At 39.7% G+C, this 17,714-nt stretch overlaps 1 protein-coding gene across 3 annotated transcripts; it reads right to left on the bottom strand.

Annotated features, from left to right (window-relative positions):
• Nucleotides 1-459: 459 nt before the first annotated feature.
• On the bottom strand, nucleotides 460-17,408 carry LOC113078067 (RBBP8 N-terminal-like protein). Of its 3 annotated transcripts, none has more exons than XM_026250355.1 (16): nucleotides 17,324-17,408; nucleotides 16,974-17,091; nucleotides 10,115-10,426; nucleotides 7,330-7,434; nucleotides 5,992-6,034; nucleotides 5,803-5,898; nucleotides 5,610-5,722; nucleotides 5,314-5,389; nucleotides 4,885-5,069; nucleotides 4,689-4,741; nucleotides 4,500-4,561; nucleotides 3,068-3,773; nucleotides 2,001-2,130; nucleotides 1,889-1,923; nucleotides 1,680-1,773; nucleotides 460-1,573 (listed from the first exon to the last, which is right to left on the bottom strand). In XM_026250355.1, exons 4-16 carry the CDS (start codon nucleotides 7,394-7,396, stop codon nucleotides 1,488-1,490), a joined length of 1,746 nt encoding a protein of 581 aa, XP_026106140.1. In that variant the 5' UTR covers nucleotides 7,397-7,434; nucleotides 10,115-10,426; nucleotides 16,974-17,091; nucleotides 17,324-17,408; the 3' UTR covers nucleotides 460-1,487. The 3 variants fall into 3 exon arrangements, with proteins under 3 accessions (XP_026106140.1, XP_026106142.1, XP_026106141.1); XM_026250357.1 differs by having other exon boundaries at nucleotides 16,974-17,068; nucleotides 17,324-17,400; XM_026250356.1 differs by lacking the exon at nucleotides 17,324-17,408 and having other exon boundaries at nucleotides 16,974-17,214.
• Between the last annotated feature and the right edge of the window lie 306 nt (nucleotides 17,409-17,714).

Genomic DNA, 17,714 nt, shown 5'->3' with positions numbered 1-17,714 from the left:
AAGCCTCATTCAAATTTTGAACACAAATAATGTGATATTTAAAAAGAGTGATTTCAAATATAAGTGATACTAAAATAAAAATAAAAGGGAGAAAAGTAAAAAAAATAAAAAAAAATAAAATAAAAACAGATTTAGATTTAGATTTGCTTGAGAACAGATTAGAAGAGTGCGCTGTGGGTATCTATTAGTGTACAACCACAGACAGAAACACACAGATGTATTTTTGGATTGGAAATAGTCAAACTAACAGTTGGTCTGGCCTCACAGTTACATAAGGACTGATGGTCTGATGGTCAGATTAAACACCCTCTTTTTGAAAGAGACAGAGAAAAGAAACATAATAAACAAGAAAAGACATAAATCGACCTCTTCTTTAATAACTACTAAGGCAAAAGAACGTAATTCCTAATATGCAAATAGAGAGAAGAGAGATTCACATTAACAGAGAGTCAGGTGTGATACCTCGAACCAAGGGTTTTTATTTGGATTTTTACCTTTGCAACTTTAAACTCATCCACCTTTGTTCAGAATACAAAAGTAACAAGCTAAGTGTCGTGGTGATTGGCATATTCAAGTGAAAACTCTAAATTGTTCCAGTGAATCAAATCTCTCTGGTTTTTCACAGTGAAAATGATTTACTCTCTTCCTGTAGCAATGTAGGTGTTCCCCACATCCTAATTACAGGTGATAGTTCACAAAGTATGACTGCAGCCATCTGTTCATGAAATGCACTTATATGTGTATTTATTTAGACATTAGCTGTTAGGTAGTTATGTCCTTCTAGTGTCTAAAAAGTGATACATTTCGGTTATTAGATCATTTCTCCAAATTATCTCTAAAAGTATCTAAAAAATAGTGCAAAGCAAAGGTTTACAGATAGTTAGAAGCAATGGTACAGGAAGTTAAAAAAGTTAACTTTTTTTTTTTTCACAATTTTGCCCTTCCTCCTTTTACACTCTAAAAGCTTTTACAGCTGCAAGTGGAAAATTCTCTATTACAAAATATATGCTTGACATCTCAGAAAAAACCAAAAGGGGAAGCCGAGGGTTTCTCATTTTGTCACATCTACAAGAAGCGGGCCTAAGCGCTCAGAGACAAAAATAGATGAGATGCAACACCTCTTATACAGAAGAGAGAATGAACACAAACTGAGTGTTGACATGACAGAATGGTAACAACACAAAACAGCAAGCAATTACATGGACTTGTTATATGTTCTTATTAAAAACTCATGTTCTGGTATAAAAGAGGAAGAAAATGAATAAAAGGAAATAAAAACATAGCTGATAAGTTTATTAACAGCCCCCTTCTCAGTAAAAAAAACTGGCTTCTTGATAAAGTAGTGCTAAAGATGGATGGGAAATTGACACAATGAATGCACAAATTCATCCACATATAGTTTGAACAAAATAGCTTGAACATGATGAAAATAGATCTTATTTCATTCCAGTCTGTGCTGCAGTGTGCATGTATTCAAAAAGAGACCTTCATCCTTGGTCTGAGTCTGCATGGGTTGCTTGAGGTCCCCTGCACAGCCGTATTTTCCTCTCCTTTAGTGAGCGCTGGGAAAGAGCTAAGATGTAACAACACAAGTGAAATTTCTTAGGATGCTAAATGTTTTAATTGAATGAACTTTAAATTGATGAATGGAATGGATGCATGCATGCGTGCTCTCTTACCATCAGTATCCTGCCCAGGTCTTTTTCTGCTTGCTTCAAGGTTATTGTTCTCCTTCTCCTCCTGCTCCGTCAGTCTGCTTCCAAGATCAGACACCTTCACCACCGACCACAATAAAGCAGAAGTTACAACTGATCTCATAAGATCGGAAAACTTCAACTGAAGCCATTTAAAACATAATTGCATAACATCTATTCAGTGCTAAGGTTACCTGTCCTCTTGTTTTAAGGGACTCCACAACCACAACTGCAAAGCAAGACAGACCAATTATACTTAGAGCAGTGCAATTAAACTTAAACCGACCAACAAGTGTGAAGCTTTACCTGGTTGGAGGGAAATGGTTAGTGCTGGGATTTTCTTCTTCTCTGAGCTGACAGACGTTTCAGCTGCTGGAGATGTTTCACCTTCCTTTTCCTCTTTCTGCCCTTGACATGTTTCCTGTGCTTCCTCCTGCTGGGTAATATGAACCAAACCTCACGGTCAGTTTTATTCACGTACTCGTAAATACAAACATGTACAGAGAATATATGAAGTCATTTTAGGTAAATCATAGCCATGTTGTACTAATTCGTTCCAAGTTTTTATTTAAAGTGTGGCCACTATTCAACTACATTAAAATGAAGGAAAGAAATAGTACAATGTGGCCATGATTAAAAAAACATCTGTTTGGCCACAATATAACCCCCCCTCCCCATAGCTATGCACAGAGCTTCGTAAACAAGAACAGTGCAAACAAAAAGAAGTTTGGGTGTGCAACAGTTAATAAACAGTATACACAGGTTAAATGCAAAGAGTTTCATACACAAGAAGCTAATATTGAGAAAGTGACATCTTAAAAACAACATGATCAGTAATCTATTGTATTTGTTGCTCTTCTTGCAAAACGAAGACAAAGCAGAACCTTTGTGTGTCAGAGAGCAAAGACTGCTAGTCGAGCAAGATCCTGAATGCTTGATCAAAATGTTTCATTATTTTGTATTAGCTAATTGAAAAAGCTTTTACTTAGCAGTTAGCACTTTGCTTAGCTGGTAGGCTACAATGTTAGCCTGCTTATTGGAAGCAAACTAAAAGACACAGAGAAAGGAATTTGTTTCATTATTGTAGTCTAGCTGAGCATTTCGTAACCAAGCTAGGAATAAGCTAAGCTAGCAGCTAGCTAAGCAGCTATCTTGCAAAGAAAAGCAAAGAAATGTTTGACTTGACAATTTTTAGCTTTGGTAATATAACTTGATATGCAGTTTGTTAGTATAATTAACATATTTTCATGATTGAAACATATCGTAACATGATTTCCTATGCTTTCTGTTCAGGCATTAACAGAATACAAAATATTGTCTCAACCAAAGGAATGTCTTTATTGTGGAGGTATTTCTGCATATTTGAAGTCTACCTGTGTATTATTGTCCACTGTCTGCTGGTCACTCTGAGGGCTTGATGGGCATTGAGAGGATGATGAAAGTGCAGGAGGTGGTGAGGAAGATGAAGATGAAGATCCATCGCTCTGTGAGTGTGTCTTCTCTTTCTCTTTGCTTTTTGAACGTCCCGACTCAGACAGGTCTAACGGAGCTTCTTCTTCATCCTCTCTCAGATTCTCTCCAAAAATCCTCTCTGGCTGCGCTGCTGAAGGCTTCCACTGGGGCGGCGCTGTAACGGCTTCTGTCACTCTCTTTTCTGTACTCTCTGCATGCTCTGACAGGTTTCTGCGGGACCAGGGCCGCAGAACGCTAGGTGTTGGGCCATGTGTGCGAGACTGGAGGCCGCTGCCTGATGGGATCAGTTTTGGGAATCGCAAAATGTTTGAGCTGGGAATCGGGGTCTGGCTTGTGTGAACCGCTATCCTGCTACCAACACCAGAGCCGCCTGCTGCTAATGTTACCCAGTCAGTAGATTCTGAGAGCGACCACGGGATTGACAGGCGTCCGGTCTTGATTGGAAGCGGTCGGAAGGGGACGGGGGTGTGGATACGTTGCCGGTTGCTACGATCCTCAGAGGCAACAGAAGAAAAAATAGGATTGTTCTTCAGTAGACTCAGAGGAGATGGAAGAGAAGGAGACAAAGGGGAACGTCTGTGCTCAACCAAGTCCACGCTGGAAGATCTGTGGACACACGAGGAGAAGAATTAAGATGTGTCATCAATCTCAATTCACTTCCATTGTCAATAGCCAGGTTTCAATCAAAAGTTGCAAATTTAACTTATGCTCAAAACTGGAATATCGCACAAAACATTTGGGAACAAGCACCGTTTCCATCCAACGAGTCAAAGAGAACAACATTGTCACTTCCTAATAAACTGGCACTATACATCAATAAGTAAAGTAGGAGAAGCTCCTGAATATAATAATTTTTCTATATAATAAATTGCTTGCACCTCAGTACGAGCAGACGAAACACAATGAATGTGCTTATTGCTTTCGGAGGTGGATGCTGCTGTTTGGGAACGCAGTTTAACAGTTCTAGGAGGCAATTATACAGAAATTTGATGACAGACTTTGCTCGGGCATTACCGAATGACCATACAACAACATTTTAGATGCTATGGAACAAGATTGGTGCACTGGTTAGTTAGGATTTACCTTCCCATAGCACAAAGTTAATGGCTTTTTTGATGTGCTTGGAGGAATATATGCACAAAATGCATTTCCATCTCCCATATTCACATTATTCCCTTTTTGCACAAGTCAAAAACCACCTCATCTGAGCGTAAAAACTTTTTTTTTCGAATGAAGCATTTCTATGACTATTCTGATGTGATACTTCAAAATGTGCACAAATCATGGTGATGGAATCCAGGCTAGTGGGTCTGTTTTGTCTTCCCACCTCACCTTCTTTCAGCACTGTGCTCTGTGCCCCATCTTGAGGTGGGCAACATGGGTTTACTCGATTCCTTCAAGAGAGTAACACAAATATCAGCAACCAAGAAAACCACAAGGGGATAGAGAGAACAAGATTTACTATAAAACAACCAATTTAAAAGATCAAAAACAATATTGAATAAACGAATTATTGCTTACTAATGAAAACGCCCTGCCCCAGCTTTGCATAAATTTGTGTTCAGAAGCTTTCTCTGTATAGAATGAAGAACATTAAATATCTTTTCATCAGATGTGAACAAGATATGATACATTCAGTAGCAGTAATCTCAAGTGTTATCAGAACTATATAGCACTGTTCTCATGTATATCAGACATGTACCCAACCGTAACTTACCCAGGATGTCAGTTGGGCTATTGTCCTTCTCACGTTTGACAGTTGCTGCAGGTACAGTAGCGTCCCCTGGTGGAGGCTGGCTGGACTTCAGCCCTGAGGCCAGGACAGTCACAGCAGCCACTGCGGTGTCAGGTGACTCCTTGACCTCTGGGGTGATTGCGTCTTCTGAATGACCATTCTGCTTACTGAAAGGTGAAGCAGGGAGTTTGCATGACTATTACATACAATACATTGTAAAACATACAATCTGGCCCTGAACACAAGTGACTAACATCTGGCGAAAGATATTTTGCCAAAATTTGGTGCAGACCACAGTGTGTAATCAGATTGTGCCACTATGTGACAGGATCTGAACTTGCACGTGCAAAGCAACAGGAAATTCTTGCACAAATATGGCTAGGAAGCATGTTGTGCAAATGGGCCACTCACTTTGATAGATCCCTCAAGCCCCTCAGCTCCTCTCGCAGTCTCTCGTTTTCTTTCTTTAGTGCATTCATCTCACTCACTGCAGCAGTGAATGGGAAAATAATTAATAGTCTCATATATTCCTCTGTGAACTAGATGGACTTCATAAAAACGTGGTATTTAATTACAGCAGCTGCATGAAATTTGTGTAAAACCTGATTAATAATTTCACAAAAAATCTGACTTTTTGAGTAAAAGGAATCAACACGGTCAATGCCATAATATTTCCTCTTCGTATAAAGGCTCTGTTTATAGCTCACCTAGTAGAGAGATGTGCTGCAGACTCTGGAGCTGGGAGTTTTCATACTCCTGTTGTCTTTTTTTAGCAACGTCTTGAGTGACTGTACACCTGTCGCACAACCCGGCCCGCAACCTGAGGATCGACAGACACATTGTGGGCAGTGGTACGTGGCATTACATTTAAAACTGACTCTCTCTCTCTCACACACACACCTGTTCTCCAGCTGTTTGATGTTCTCAGTAAGAATCCGCTGCTGTTCTTTCATCTGCTGGTTCCTGTTGTAAAGTTCTTCCATGCGCTTTGCATCGCTACAACAGAATGCACATAAAACATTATTGATGTGGATGTTAAAGTTGATGTCAATCAATTTTAGCTTGAAAAAATATGGTATGCGCTCTCACATATTCTTTTTATTTGTCAGCTCCAGTACTTTCTCTTGCCACCCTGAAGAGAGTGAGAAAAACACATAGTGAATCTGGACAACTGGAGTCTGAAGCACTGAACGGCACATAAGAAAGCAGTGGCAGCTGTTATGATTTTACTTAAAGGAAAAGTTCCTACAGAAATAAAAAGAAAATTGCTGAAAATGAAAATCAGTTGATAAAAAGAAAAATTACAATAATCCACATGACTCCAGTCCATCCATTAACATCTTGTGAAGGGAAAAGCTGCATGTTTGTAATAAATCAGTCAAGATGTTTTAAGTTTAAGCTGTCACTTTCAGGCAAAATACGAGTCCATAATCCATAATAACTCTACATCCAGTGACAAGTCCCCTGTTTTCCTCTCACATCAAAATCCACCAAAATATTTGTTTAGAACTGTTTACTTAATGATACTTTTGTTAATTACAAACATGCAGCTTTTTACTTCACAAGTTTGATTGAGTGGAGTCGTGTGGATTTCTTGTGAATTATTGTGATGTTTTAATCAATTGTTTGGACTCTCATTCTGACGGCACCCATTCACTGCATAGGATCCATTTCTCCAAATCTGTTCTGATGATGGAACAAACTCGGAATACCTAACATTCAGTGAATATTCAGATACATGTCTCTTTTTTTTTTTTACTTATTATTTCAAAGAACATGTTCAGACTTATTTTTGCTGATATTTTTGGCTGCTGTGTTAATGTGAGTCACAATGTAATTCCATTTTGCTGAATTAACCCCACCTTCATTCATTAAACTAGCTCCTTTTGTGCTCAAGAGAAAAAAAAAAGGAAGTCAACAAGGTTTGGAAGGACATGATGGTGAATGAATGATGTCAGATTCATATTAAACAATGTTGTTGAATCTGTGAGCTCATAGCATTTTATGAAAAAAATGTATTATTCATGTTAAAATGTATTTCATTTATTTATGCACTTACTGTGGTTTTTAAGGTGCATTTACATTAGTGACATTTTGCAGGCAGAAAGGTCCAATGTCCAGAGTCAACAGTTTAGTGATATGTGAAGAAAAGCTCACACGGAAGTCACTTCCAAATCTGCATGGGAAATTTTTCACCCTCAAGCGAAACTCCTGATCATGCAGATTCCTAATTGAACTGACTGGATTCTCTCTGTGAAATTTCGCCAAGCAACAGTAAATGTGACCTCACTCTCAGTTATCTATTTTGTGGTGATGTAAAGATGTTTTCCCGATGATTGTCACTGTTACTGTGGTAGTGAAGTTGTCTAGTGATGAAATCTCAGTCAAGAGTGTTCAAGACAAAACAAAAAAGATGGGTGATCTTACCCTCTAAATCATGCTCATGCACCTCCCGCAGTTTCTGCAGGAGTTCAGGAAAGCTTTCCACAGCCATGTTGGTGTTCCTGCACACCTGCCTCTTCACTCGTCTTCCTACAAATAAGGATGGGAAGGACAAATGAGGGAAACATGTAAAAGATAAAGATTTGTTAAATCAATGCATGATTAGGGTACAATTGATGCCAGTTCGTTTTGCTGTTGCCCTGGCTTAACCTGCTAAAATATGACCTGAAATTTCTACACTCATATACACCAAGGCTATTAAAACCTGGACTTGCCAAACTGGTTCTGCAAGATGTGCACCGCAGGCCCAACTTTATTTGTGTATGCATGTATGACTCTGTAAGATATAAGGAGAGAGAGAGAGATTGTGTGTGTGTGTGTGTGTGTGTGTGTGTGTGTGTGTGTGTGTGTGTGTTAGCATTTAAAAACAAACAGGATCAGGGAGTTTATTTATAACCCATGCAATGTGCAGAAATCTTAAGTTCAAACTGACATATGCTGCACCAACTAAATATGACAATGTACACCTTATCTTCCCTGACCTGTGCTACCTACAAATGTCCATTGTCCTGCCTCATAAATGACTGTCTCAGAAATCTTTACCAGAACACTGAAGCTAAATTCCTGATGATCTCCATGGTTGATGTAAAGACCTAGTCATATAAACTTATTTTCAAATGATTTAAATGCACTGAAATGCGAATATATATACATATATAATATATACAGTACAGTTCAAAAGTATGGGTTTGGTTTCTGTTGGAGTCAGTATGACTTTTTATGAGAAATTAATACTTTTATTCAGCAAAGACCCATTCAATAAAAAAAAGAAAAAAAAGACGAGCTATTTATAATGATATGATACAAAAAATTAATAATTTTCGTCTCTTTTATTCTTCAAAGATTCCTATATATATATATATATATATATATATATATATATATATATATATATATATATATATATATCATGGTTTCCACATAAAATAATTAAGCAGCAAAACTGTTGTCAACTTTGAAAATAAGATTTCTGAAGAATTATGTGATACTGAAGAACAAAGAAAAATGCTGTTTTGCCATGACAGTAAAAACTTTAAAATGATTAGAACAGAAAACAGTTATTTAAAATTGTAATAATATTTCAAAATATTACTGTCAGGCCCAACAGCGTGTAGCCTTTGTGAACAGAAGAGACTTCTTTTATAAAAACATTCAAAAGATCTCACGACCCCAAACTTTTGAAAAGTAGTCTCAGCCTAGGTTCTGTAAATTACACCAGATACAAGTTTAGGAGAGGATAACTTATCTTAAAACTGATGGGACACAAACAAACGTTCTCATAAAACAGGGATTTTCATTTCAATACAAAGTGGGAACAGTGCTGCAAAGCAACATTAGAAAAATCTACATAGATTATAATGACTCATTATAGCTTTTAACCCCATCTGCAGGTCTTCTAACAGTTAAGATACAGCATGCCGCTGGAGGTTCTTTGGAGGGTGCGGTTACCGCCCCCCCCTCCCTCCCCCATACAATCTTTTTTGCATTTTGATCTGTGTGTTTTTCGCCTGCTCCTTAACTCTCCCTGCATGTCGGGATACGTTAGATAACAGTTTTGAACGTTACAGCAAAAGGAGCAAGAGGGAACCTGTCTCTAAGAACTGCAAACTTTACTTTTCACACACATCTACACACACACACACACACACACACACACACATGACAACTAATGTTTTAAACCAACTCCTTTAAGCTGACTTTGCAAAAAAGATTACTAGCCATTTAGAATTTACCTGTATAGATTTACCACAGGAATAGGTGTTAACTATTAGATCTGACCTCTGACTCTCAGTGACCTTGACATTTGGGGTCAGAGGTCATTCACAGTGTCAGTAGATAAGTGGCATTTTACCGATATTGCATACTGTAATTGATCTAAAACGTACAAAATCGATCAGTTCGTCAACATGATGGACAGGTGCAGTCCTTGAGCAGGCCTGGGGCAAAATAATATTATTAATATACATGAGAAAGTATGCTTCTTAGATGGAGTGGTGGATCAGGTCTGACTTTACGCAATCTCTGTCTATGAATTTGCTAGGGTTTTGTTTTTTGACAGTTGCTTGAGTTTTACGTTTTACATGATCAAGTTTTCAGAGCACTATCAGTTTATTACTTGGTCTATCACCAAGAGCAGGACACTCAAAAAATGTAAGAGAGAATCAGAGACAGAGATGTAAGGGAGTGAGCAAGCAAGTGAGCAAGGCAGAGAGAGAGAGAGAGAGAGAGAGAGGTGGGGGGGGGGGGTTGCAAACAAATGTAAACTGTGTGAAAATTTACTGAGTTCATCATATAAGGTCAATGGACTCAATGTAATTAGTATTCAGTTATTACTTTTTAATAGTTCTTTTTAATGATTGTCATTGATCAAAAAATAACCTGTGACCTGTAACCTGTAACCCCAAAACTCCAATTGATATGAAAATAAAAACATAAGAAACAGTAACGTTAATATTATAAATAGATCGATGTGGATGGAAAAAATGTAATACTAAGACCAGATTAATTCATATCACTAATAATAAAAATAAAAAAAAACCTTCCTACCCAACTGAAATAGCTTGAATAATGAGTGACTGTGTTTCTGTAAATGTGATATGTTGCGTTACTGTTAACCCATAACATCATGCAATAGCTCAATAAATGAATACCAAAACACATGACATCTGGTCACTACAGTATGTTCAGGAGAAACAAGCAGTTCACTCACCTCGTGCCACCTTGTGGATGTCAATCACTTCACCTGCCAATCACGTGATGCTGTTGGTCTCCTCGTCAAGCCAGTTTCATCCAGAGCCCCCCGGAGAGCCACATCGGATTAAAAAACAAATGGGAATGAGAACGAAATGAAAAAGAAGAAAGGAAGAGTGTTACATACGCCCTGCACTTCTCTCCTTCTCTATGCAGCCCCTCCTTCTCTCCACTGACGAGGAGAACAGGTTCGAGCAGTTCCTCACCGCGGCACACAAACACCAGTTCTCCCCTGGATAAACCGGTCCTGCTGAAATCCCACTAAACCTGCCTGGCCACAAAGAAAAAAAAATCCACAGGAGGATATAGAGAACCTTTAGACACACAAAGCCGCTTTATTCTGCTTTGATTTGCTCTTTTAATCTCAAGGAACCAAAGATTCATTTATTCAACTTCATTGCCATGGCATGGGAAAGTTTATTAGCATTTTATTTACTTTATGAATAGCCTAGTGAGAGAAATTAGCCTTTATAAACCCATCTTTTACATGATAATAATCATCATACTGAATGATCTGTATCAAGTCTCTTTGGAAAACCCAAGCCAGAAGCAGCATTCGAGGTTCCTCAGAATGGTTTTACTTTAGTAAATATTATAGTAACAACGATATTTGATGTAAAAGCTGTAATGGCAAATCAATGTGAGGAAGCAAGTGCAAGTAGAAGAAGGAATTTATTAACAAACTTAGATACACAAGGAACAATGACAAGGACAACAGGTAAGTGAGGCGAAGTCTGACGGTGATCCGGGAAGTAGCGATGTCTGATGGTGATCCAGGAAGTAGCGATGTCTGATGGTGATCCAGGAAGTGGTGGTGAGGAGATGCAGCAGGAGAGTGTGACACAGGAACTGAGATGAGCAATCTGTGGGGGTGAGTAGTTGGATCTGTGGTGGTGAAGAGTGGGATTCCAGAAACAAAGACGATCCAACGAATAGGAGAATACAGAGAAACAGGAACGAGAGACCAGGCATACACACGGGAGACTGCAAACAACGCTCTGACAAACACAAGACGAAAGACAGGGCAATAAGTAGGGATTGGGTAATGAGTAGCAGCTGGTGTAGATGAACAATTAACGGAGACGCCCACATGAAACAATCAGTGCTGACGAGAGACACACACAAACTGCACCCACATAGTGCAAACCCGAGACCATGGTTTACCAACCGTGAAAGTACCCTCCCCTCTAGGAATGACTCCTGGCATTCCCAGACGACCCTACCTGTCGAATGTAATCAATCAGGGAGTGATCCAATATGTCCCTAGCAGGTACCCAACTCCTCTCCTTCGGACCGTAACCTTCCCAGTCCACCTCATCCCCTCCGTCTGGAGTCCAGAATACGATTGACTGAATAGGTGGGTTCCCCATTTATGAGTCGCGGCAGTGGGGAAACCGGGGTGGGCGGGTTAATTTGTGAATAAAACACACAGAATGGAGCAGAATGTTGTTGGTAGAAAGCCACACTTTTTGGCCCATGACGTATACGGGAGGCTTATACCGGTGGCGATCACCCTTGGCCTTGGTGCTCGCCCTCACCTGAAGCAGAGTCTCACGGGCTCTGGTCCATGTGCGGTGGCACCTCTGGACAAATGCGTGAGCGCAGATTCCAGACTAGGAAAAAATGTGGCTGGTAACCTATGCTACACTCAAATGGGGAGAGGCCCGTGGATGACACTGGTAGAGAGTTATGAGCATACTCAAACATAGATGGATTTGTTGACTCCAGGAAGAATGATTCTTGGAGACTAAACATCGCAACGTTCTCTCCAAATCTCATTTGGCCTGCTCAGACTGACCATTGCTTTGATGATAACCCGAATACAGACTAACCATCACTCCCAATAATTAACAAAACTCCCTCTAAACTTTGGGCACAAATTGGGATCTCCTGTCAGAAACCACATGTAATGATAGACTCCATACTCATCGTGAAGAAGGAGGCGGGAACCGGCACACAATCAAATGAAACTTTAATTATTCAAAATAAACACAAAACAGCGCACCAGCCCCTCACGGACGACTGGTGCGCACAAAATAAAAAGCAAAACATAAAATATTGTCCCAGGCCTGGTCGTCCTTCACTATAGTCGCTCCAGTTTTATATCCTTCCATCTCCTACGTGGGACTCGATACTGGCGGTGGGGCACAGGTGCAGCTCATCTCCAATCACTACACCTGGCCTCACTCCTCGTTCCCACGCCTCTCGGCCCCGCCCCACTCGCCACATACCCCCATCGCCCCTTGCAGGCCGGGGGGTACTCCCGAGACTGCGCTCTACTCCCCCCCCCTTCCCTCCGGGGGGAACGATCACGGGGACCTGCGGGAACCTGGGGGTAGGACAGACGAGGTGAGAGAAAAGGAGATGCAAGGAGGAGCGACAGGGACGAGAGAGGGGAGAGAGAAAAACAGCTGGGTGATCTCCTCCGTGGTGCCTGGCGGTGGCACTGGACTTCCCTCGGCGGACGGCACGACACTCCTCCGCCGCTCGATGGACGGCGACGGCTCCTCCGATTTTGGGCAGCCGGCAGGAGTCCCCCGTTCCCTCCCCCTCCGGATTCCATCGCGGAGGCAGCAGGCTCCGGCCCCCTGGCCAACGGCGCCGACTCCTCCGCTCCCTCACGGACGGCAGCCGCCCCTCCTCATCGTGGGCGGCCGGCAGCTAGCTCGCCTGTCCCCGGAAACTCGCTCCAGCCCACCGCCTCGAGCGTCCATGGCGGTACATACCTCGCCAGCTCGAGGGCACCCCACTGAATAACGTTGGACCGTAACTCCTCTGGAACGTACAACCGATTCAGTGGGCACTCGGGCGGAGGCATTACCCCTTCTAAGGCCGTCTTGACTTTTGATTCAACCTCCCATATGAGTGATGAGATGACTATTATCTGAGGTAAAACACACTAGGGAGTAAACGCGCAATGATGCATCTTGTCGTCTGAGGCAGCACGATGGGAAAGAACTGCACCTACTCCCACCACTGATGCGTCGACCTCCACCAGGAACTGACGTTTGGGATCAGGGGTGACTAAGATGGAAGCCAAAACGAAGTGCCTCTTGAGGTTGGAAAATACAGTTTCAGCTGTATTAGACCACCTGAGCGTATTTCTGAGGGAGGTCAAGGCGGTCAGAGGTGAGACTATTTGGCTGAATTGCGAATAAATCTATAAGATTTCATGGCATTTGTGAAAACATAGTTATAATAAGGGAAAAACAAGGTTAAACTAAAAAAACTTAATGTGTTAAGTTAATGTGTGGAATGTGAACCATAGATTTAGTCAAAAAAAACTTTTACTTCACTAAAGACATTGTAATGTTTTGTAAAGGTACTCAGAGAAGTTCCAAATAGAGCTTCAAAACAGAGACACACTTCATATATCCTGGCTGATGCATTTAAAGTTAGGACTCACAGTTCTCAATACTCCACAACAAAGAGTGCTGAGTGTTGACGCTGGCATAAACTTGGGTCTATAAGTGAATGAACAGGCCAGGTCACCTTTCTGTCTATGCATATTAAATAAGATGAATCAGCAGGGCTCTGGTCCAGCATGAGCTATTCAAACCTATGAACTGCAGCTCTGAGAGAATGACACCAGAAGTCAGCGAGACAGATGATAGCAATATCTGATTCTGCAGTACCAGACGGACCAGGTCAGTGAGCTGAGTCATGTGCCGCACACTATTCTACTGTAGACTAAACCAGATTCACATGTAATAGGCTAATCACTGTGGATTGCATATGGATATATAGCGCAACTACACCAATCTTGATAGCAAATGGAGACAGATCTATGCAAACTGGTTTCTAAAGGTTCATGAAGCAAAGCGTAAAATCTGCTAATCTGATATGTGATCTGCATTTTGCCCACTTGGGGGAGTAACAGCACGTTTTAAAAGTATATATATGCCTAAACTATAGGATTAACACAGGAAACATTCATCAATATTCCCATACTATAATGAACAAACAGGGATTGCTGATAAATGTTACAAATGCACACACACACACACACACACACACACACACACACAGACACCACTCAAACACAGACACTTTTACGCTAACAATAGTCTGCCCCTGGGAAAAACAATCCATATTGCTTGAATACCTGATTTATGTATGTTAAATGTACAAATTCAAATTACGACATAGAAAAAAAGTGTTTTATCTTTTACATTTCATTAATCACATCACTTGAACGTTCAACAGTAAAATATGCATCAAGGTTTTCTGGGGGCTGTTCATAGTGTAGGAACACACACACACACACACACACATACACACACACACGAGGGACTGGGATTCCATAGGATCAGAGCAGCACTACGATCCATGTCTTGAGCCAGATAAGACTTCAAAGCATGAGACAGATTTACAAGGCATGGCGAATCCTCCTTTAAAAAAATACTGCTGCATAAATGTTTATGTAACTCAAAAGACGTCTAACACTGCAGAAACAAGCTCAGTCATCATAAAATGGCAGTTCGCATGAAAGAACAATGGGCTACCTGTGTTTTGTGAAAAAAAAGCTATATTACTTTGGCTATAAAAACAGATGTAAATGATTCCCAAATACAATGGGATCCAAACGTCTAATATAACTATTGAAAATGCTTACATTGAGCATTATACTATTTTTTTTTCTTTTTACACATTTTCAACAAGAAATTTTAAATATGAATACAAAAAAGTATACATAATCCCCAATTTGTCTTGATATTTAATTAAGCTGATATCATGACAGCAGCAGACAAGGTTTTGCTTTAGCTTTAGTCTAAAATTACAAATCCAGGTGCAGTTTTGAAGCAGTTCTGCAGTCATTCACTAGAGGATGCTGTGTAATTCACAACCACAGTGATTCATCAGAGATGCTGTATATAAACTAACACGCTTACACACACACGCATGATTTCCCATTGGAAGTCCTGATGTCGTTTCTGCTCTTAAACTACTTTTGATAAACTCAACAGAGTGTCTTTAAACCTGCCGGTAAGGAAAGGATGAAAACCAGGACCATTGCTGTTTAACAGCACAAGGCATGGCCAGATCGCTCTGTTCCGCTACGGAGCAAAGGAATGGATGTGTCTTGATCATTTGTCTGTAGTGCTGCCAGAAAACAACATGATGGAGCAGTCAGTCAGTCCAAGACCCGATACCGTCCAAGCCCACCCAGAGACTCCACTTACAGTGACATCAAACAAGAACGAGAGAGGAAAGAAAGATACAGGACCGGGGTCGGGAACAGGGGAGCTTTGGTTACCAATCCCCAAAGAATAATGTAATCTTAACACAGAGATTCACAAGTCACCATTTCTTCGTTTCTAATGATGGAAAATCACTGTAGCATAAATAGATATAGGCCTATTTCACTTTATGTGTATTTCAAATGTAAGCCCATATCCTAAATCATTAGAACATTTGTTTGGACATGCCATAGATTGAAAATCTTTTCATCTGTCATATGCTTCTGCAAAATTCTGTGTGTTTCCCAGGTCACAGGTGACCTCACCGAGCCAGACGGTCTCTGTTTGCCCTTCAGTCGAGGTGACAGAGGCTGCACTTGAGTATTTTGTGCTGGCGGTTCTAAGCATCGGTCAAAGAGTGCAAACAATACAAATCTAGTGCAAAACACTTGCTAAATTCTTTGTATTCCTGTTGGTTTCATAAGGTTTTAAAAAAAAAATTGTTTATACCATTTTCAAGAAAAGTTTTAGTTTAATGGTTCTAAAAATGTCATGTGGTATTAGCAATCAAAAAGGGATTTTATTTATTTATTTGTTATGTTTCCTCACAACTTTGAATCGTTAATTATTAATTGCATTATTCAAAATTATTAATCATCTTAATTTCAAATATATTTTATATATATATATATATATTTCAGAGTAGGAAGTGTTTTAGTGTTTTTTTTTTTTTTTTTTTTTTTTTTTTTTTTTTACATAAAATGAAATAAAAATAATCCCATCCATTAATCCATGGAGTTGCACCACATGTGGTCTGCATCCTCAATATAGAATATGCATATATATATATATATATATATATATATATATATATATATATATATATATATATATATATATATATAATTGTGCTTAATAGTTATTTCCAAAAATTCAAACATTTTTTTTGTTCGTTTTTTTTTTTTTTTTTAAGATCACAAAACTATCAATTCTTAAATATCACTGTTTCTATGGAGTTGCACCACATGACATTTTACATCCTGATTACATGTGAGAGTTGAAATATACTGGTCAATATAAGACATATTTTTCAAACAAATATCACACATTGTTAATTCAAAAATAGGACTACGTTTCTGTGGCATCACATTAAATATAATGACTAACATAAAATATGAATTAATAAAAATATGAATAAAAGCTGAAGCAATTTTTTTTTTACCATATTTTAAAAATATTTGTATTCCCAAGAAATAACAACACTGTTGCTTACTTACTAAAGTTCTCCTTTAAATGATTTATTTCATTGTTTTAATGTTCCCATTATGAAACTAGTATCGACCTGACAAATGTAAAAAATATCAAATTTAATTTGAATGAATTAATGACCTAATTATTTAAATGAACAAAAATATGTTCATAATAATAACAACAGGTTGGCGCTTCAAAAATATTTGTATTATGTCATTGACCCATAATTGGTTGCAAAACTTACAATAAATTGGTATCAAATACACTGAACACACTGAAGTAGCCACATTTATAGCAGTCACACCCTGTAGACAAATACTGAAGCAGGCTAAATGACTGCAGGGTGCAGAAAGAGAATGCTGAGTGTGGTAGGTGGCAGTGACTTACAATATATAAGATGGGCACCCACGTGCACAGGCATGCACTCATTCCGCTGGGGGGAAGCTGGTGGGTCTGCTTTCACGGAATCAACACAGGAAGTTCTGTGGCGCAGAGAGGAAGTCGACTAGAACAGAGCACAAAAACACCCCCACCTGATTCCTGTGTCCCAGGACGTGTGTCTACCCACACATCAGATCATCTCGTCCATCTCCGCCTCACAGAGCACTAGACATGTCGTCTCTCAGTATTTGTGCGTGTGCGTCTGAAACAGTTTCTTACGCAACACTGAGGCGTCTGAGTGTTTGTACAGTATGTTTACATAAAAGGAATAACTCAACCAAATGATCATATCTCACCCAAATGTAATTTCCAAACTTTTCTTGCTTCCAGGGAACAACAAATGAGATATTTTGACGAGATCCGAGTCCTAGTTGCTCTTTTCTACAAAACACAAGTCGTAAGTAAGCAGTGAATAAAACAAAGCAAACATAACTTGAGCAAACATATTATTAATTACTTAACAATGATAATAATTATTCCTTACATTTATATAGGGCTTTTCTATGCACTCAAAGCGCTTTACATTGTCAGGGTATCTCCTCATCCACCACCAGTGTGCAGCATCCACCTGGATGATGCGACGGCAGCCATAGTGCGCCAGAACGCCACCCACACACCAGCTTACTGGTGGAGAGGAGACGGAGTGATGAAGCCAATCAGCAGATATGGGGATTGTTAGGAGGCCAT

This window comes from Carassius auratus, unplaced genomic scaffold (genome assembly GCF_003368295.1).
Source record: "Carassius auratus strain Wakin unplaced genomic scaffold, ASM336829v1 scaf_tig00024134, whole genome shotgun sequence".
Classification (NCBI taxonomy): domain Eukaryota; kingdom Metazoa; phylum Chordata; class Actinopteri; order Cypriniformes; family Cyprinidae; genus Carassius; species Carassius auratus.
The sequence above is the reverse complement of the archived record's forward strand: the minus strand, read 5'-3'. Positions and strand labels throughout refer to the sequence as shown.

Coding starts and splice junctions, on each gene's coding strand:
- LOC113078067 (XM_026250355.1), bottom strand. CDS start 7,396: ATGGCTGTGGAAAGCTTTCCTGAACTCCTGCAGAAACTGCGGGAGGTG. Junction 6,035..7,329: donor GCATGAGCATGATTTAGAGG/GTAAGATCACCC, acceptor CACTCTCTTCAG/GGTGGCAAGAGAAAGTACTG. Junction 5,723..5,802: donor ATCAAACAGCTGGAGAACAG/GTGTGTGTGTGA, acceptor GTCGATCCTCAG/GTTGCGGGCCGGGTTGTGCG.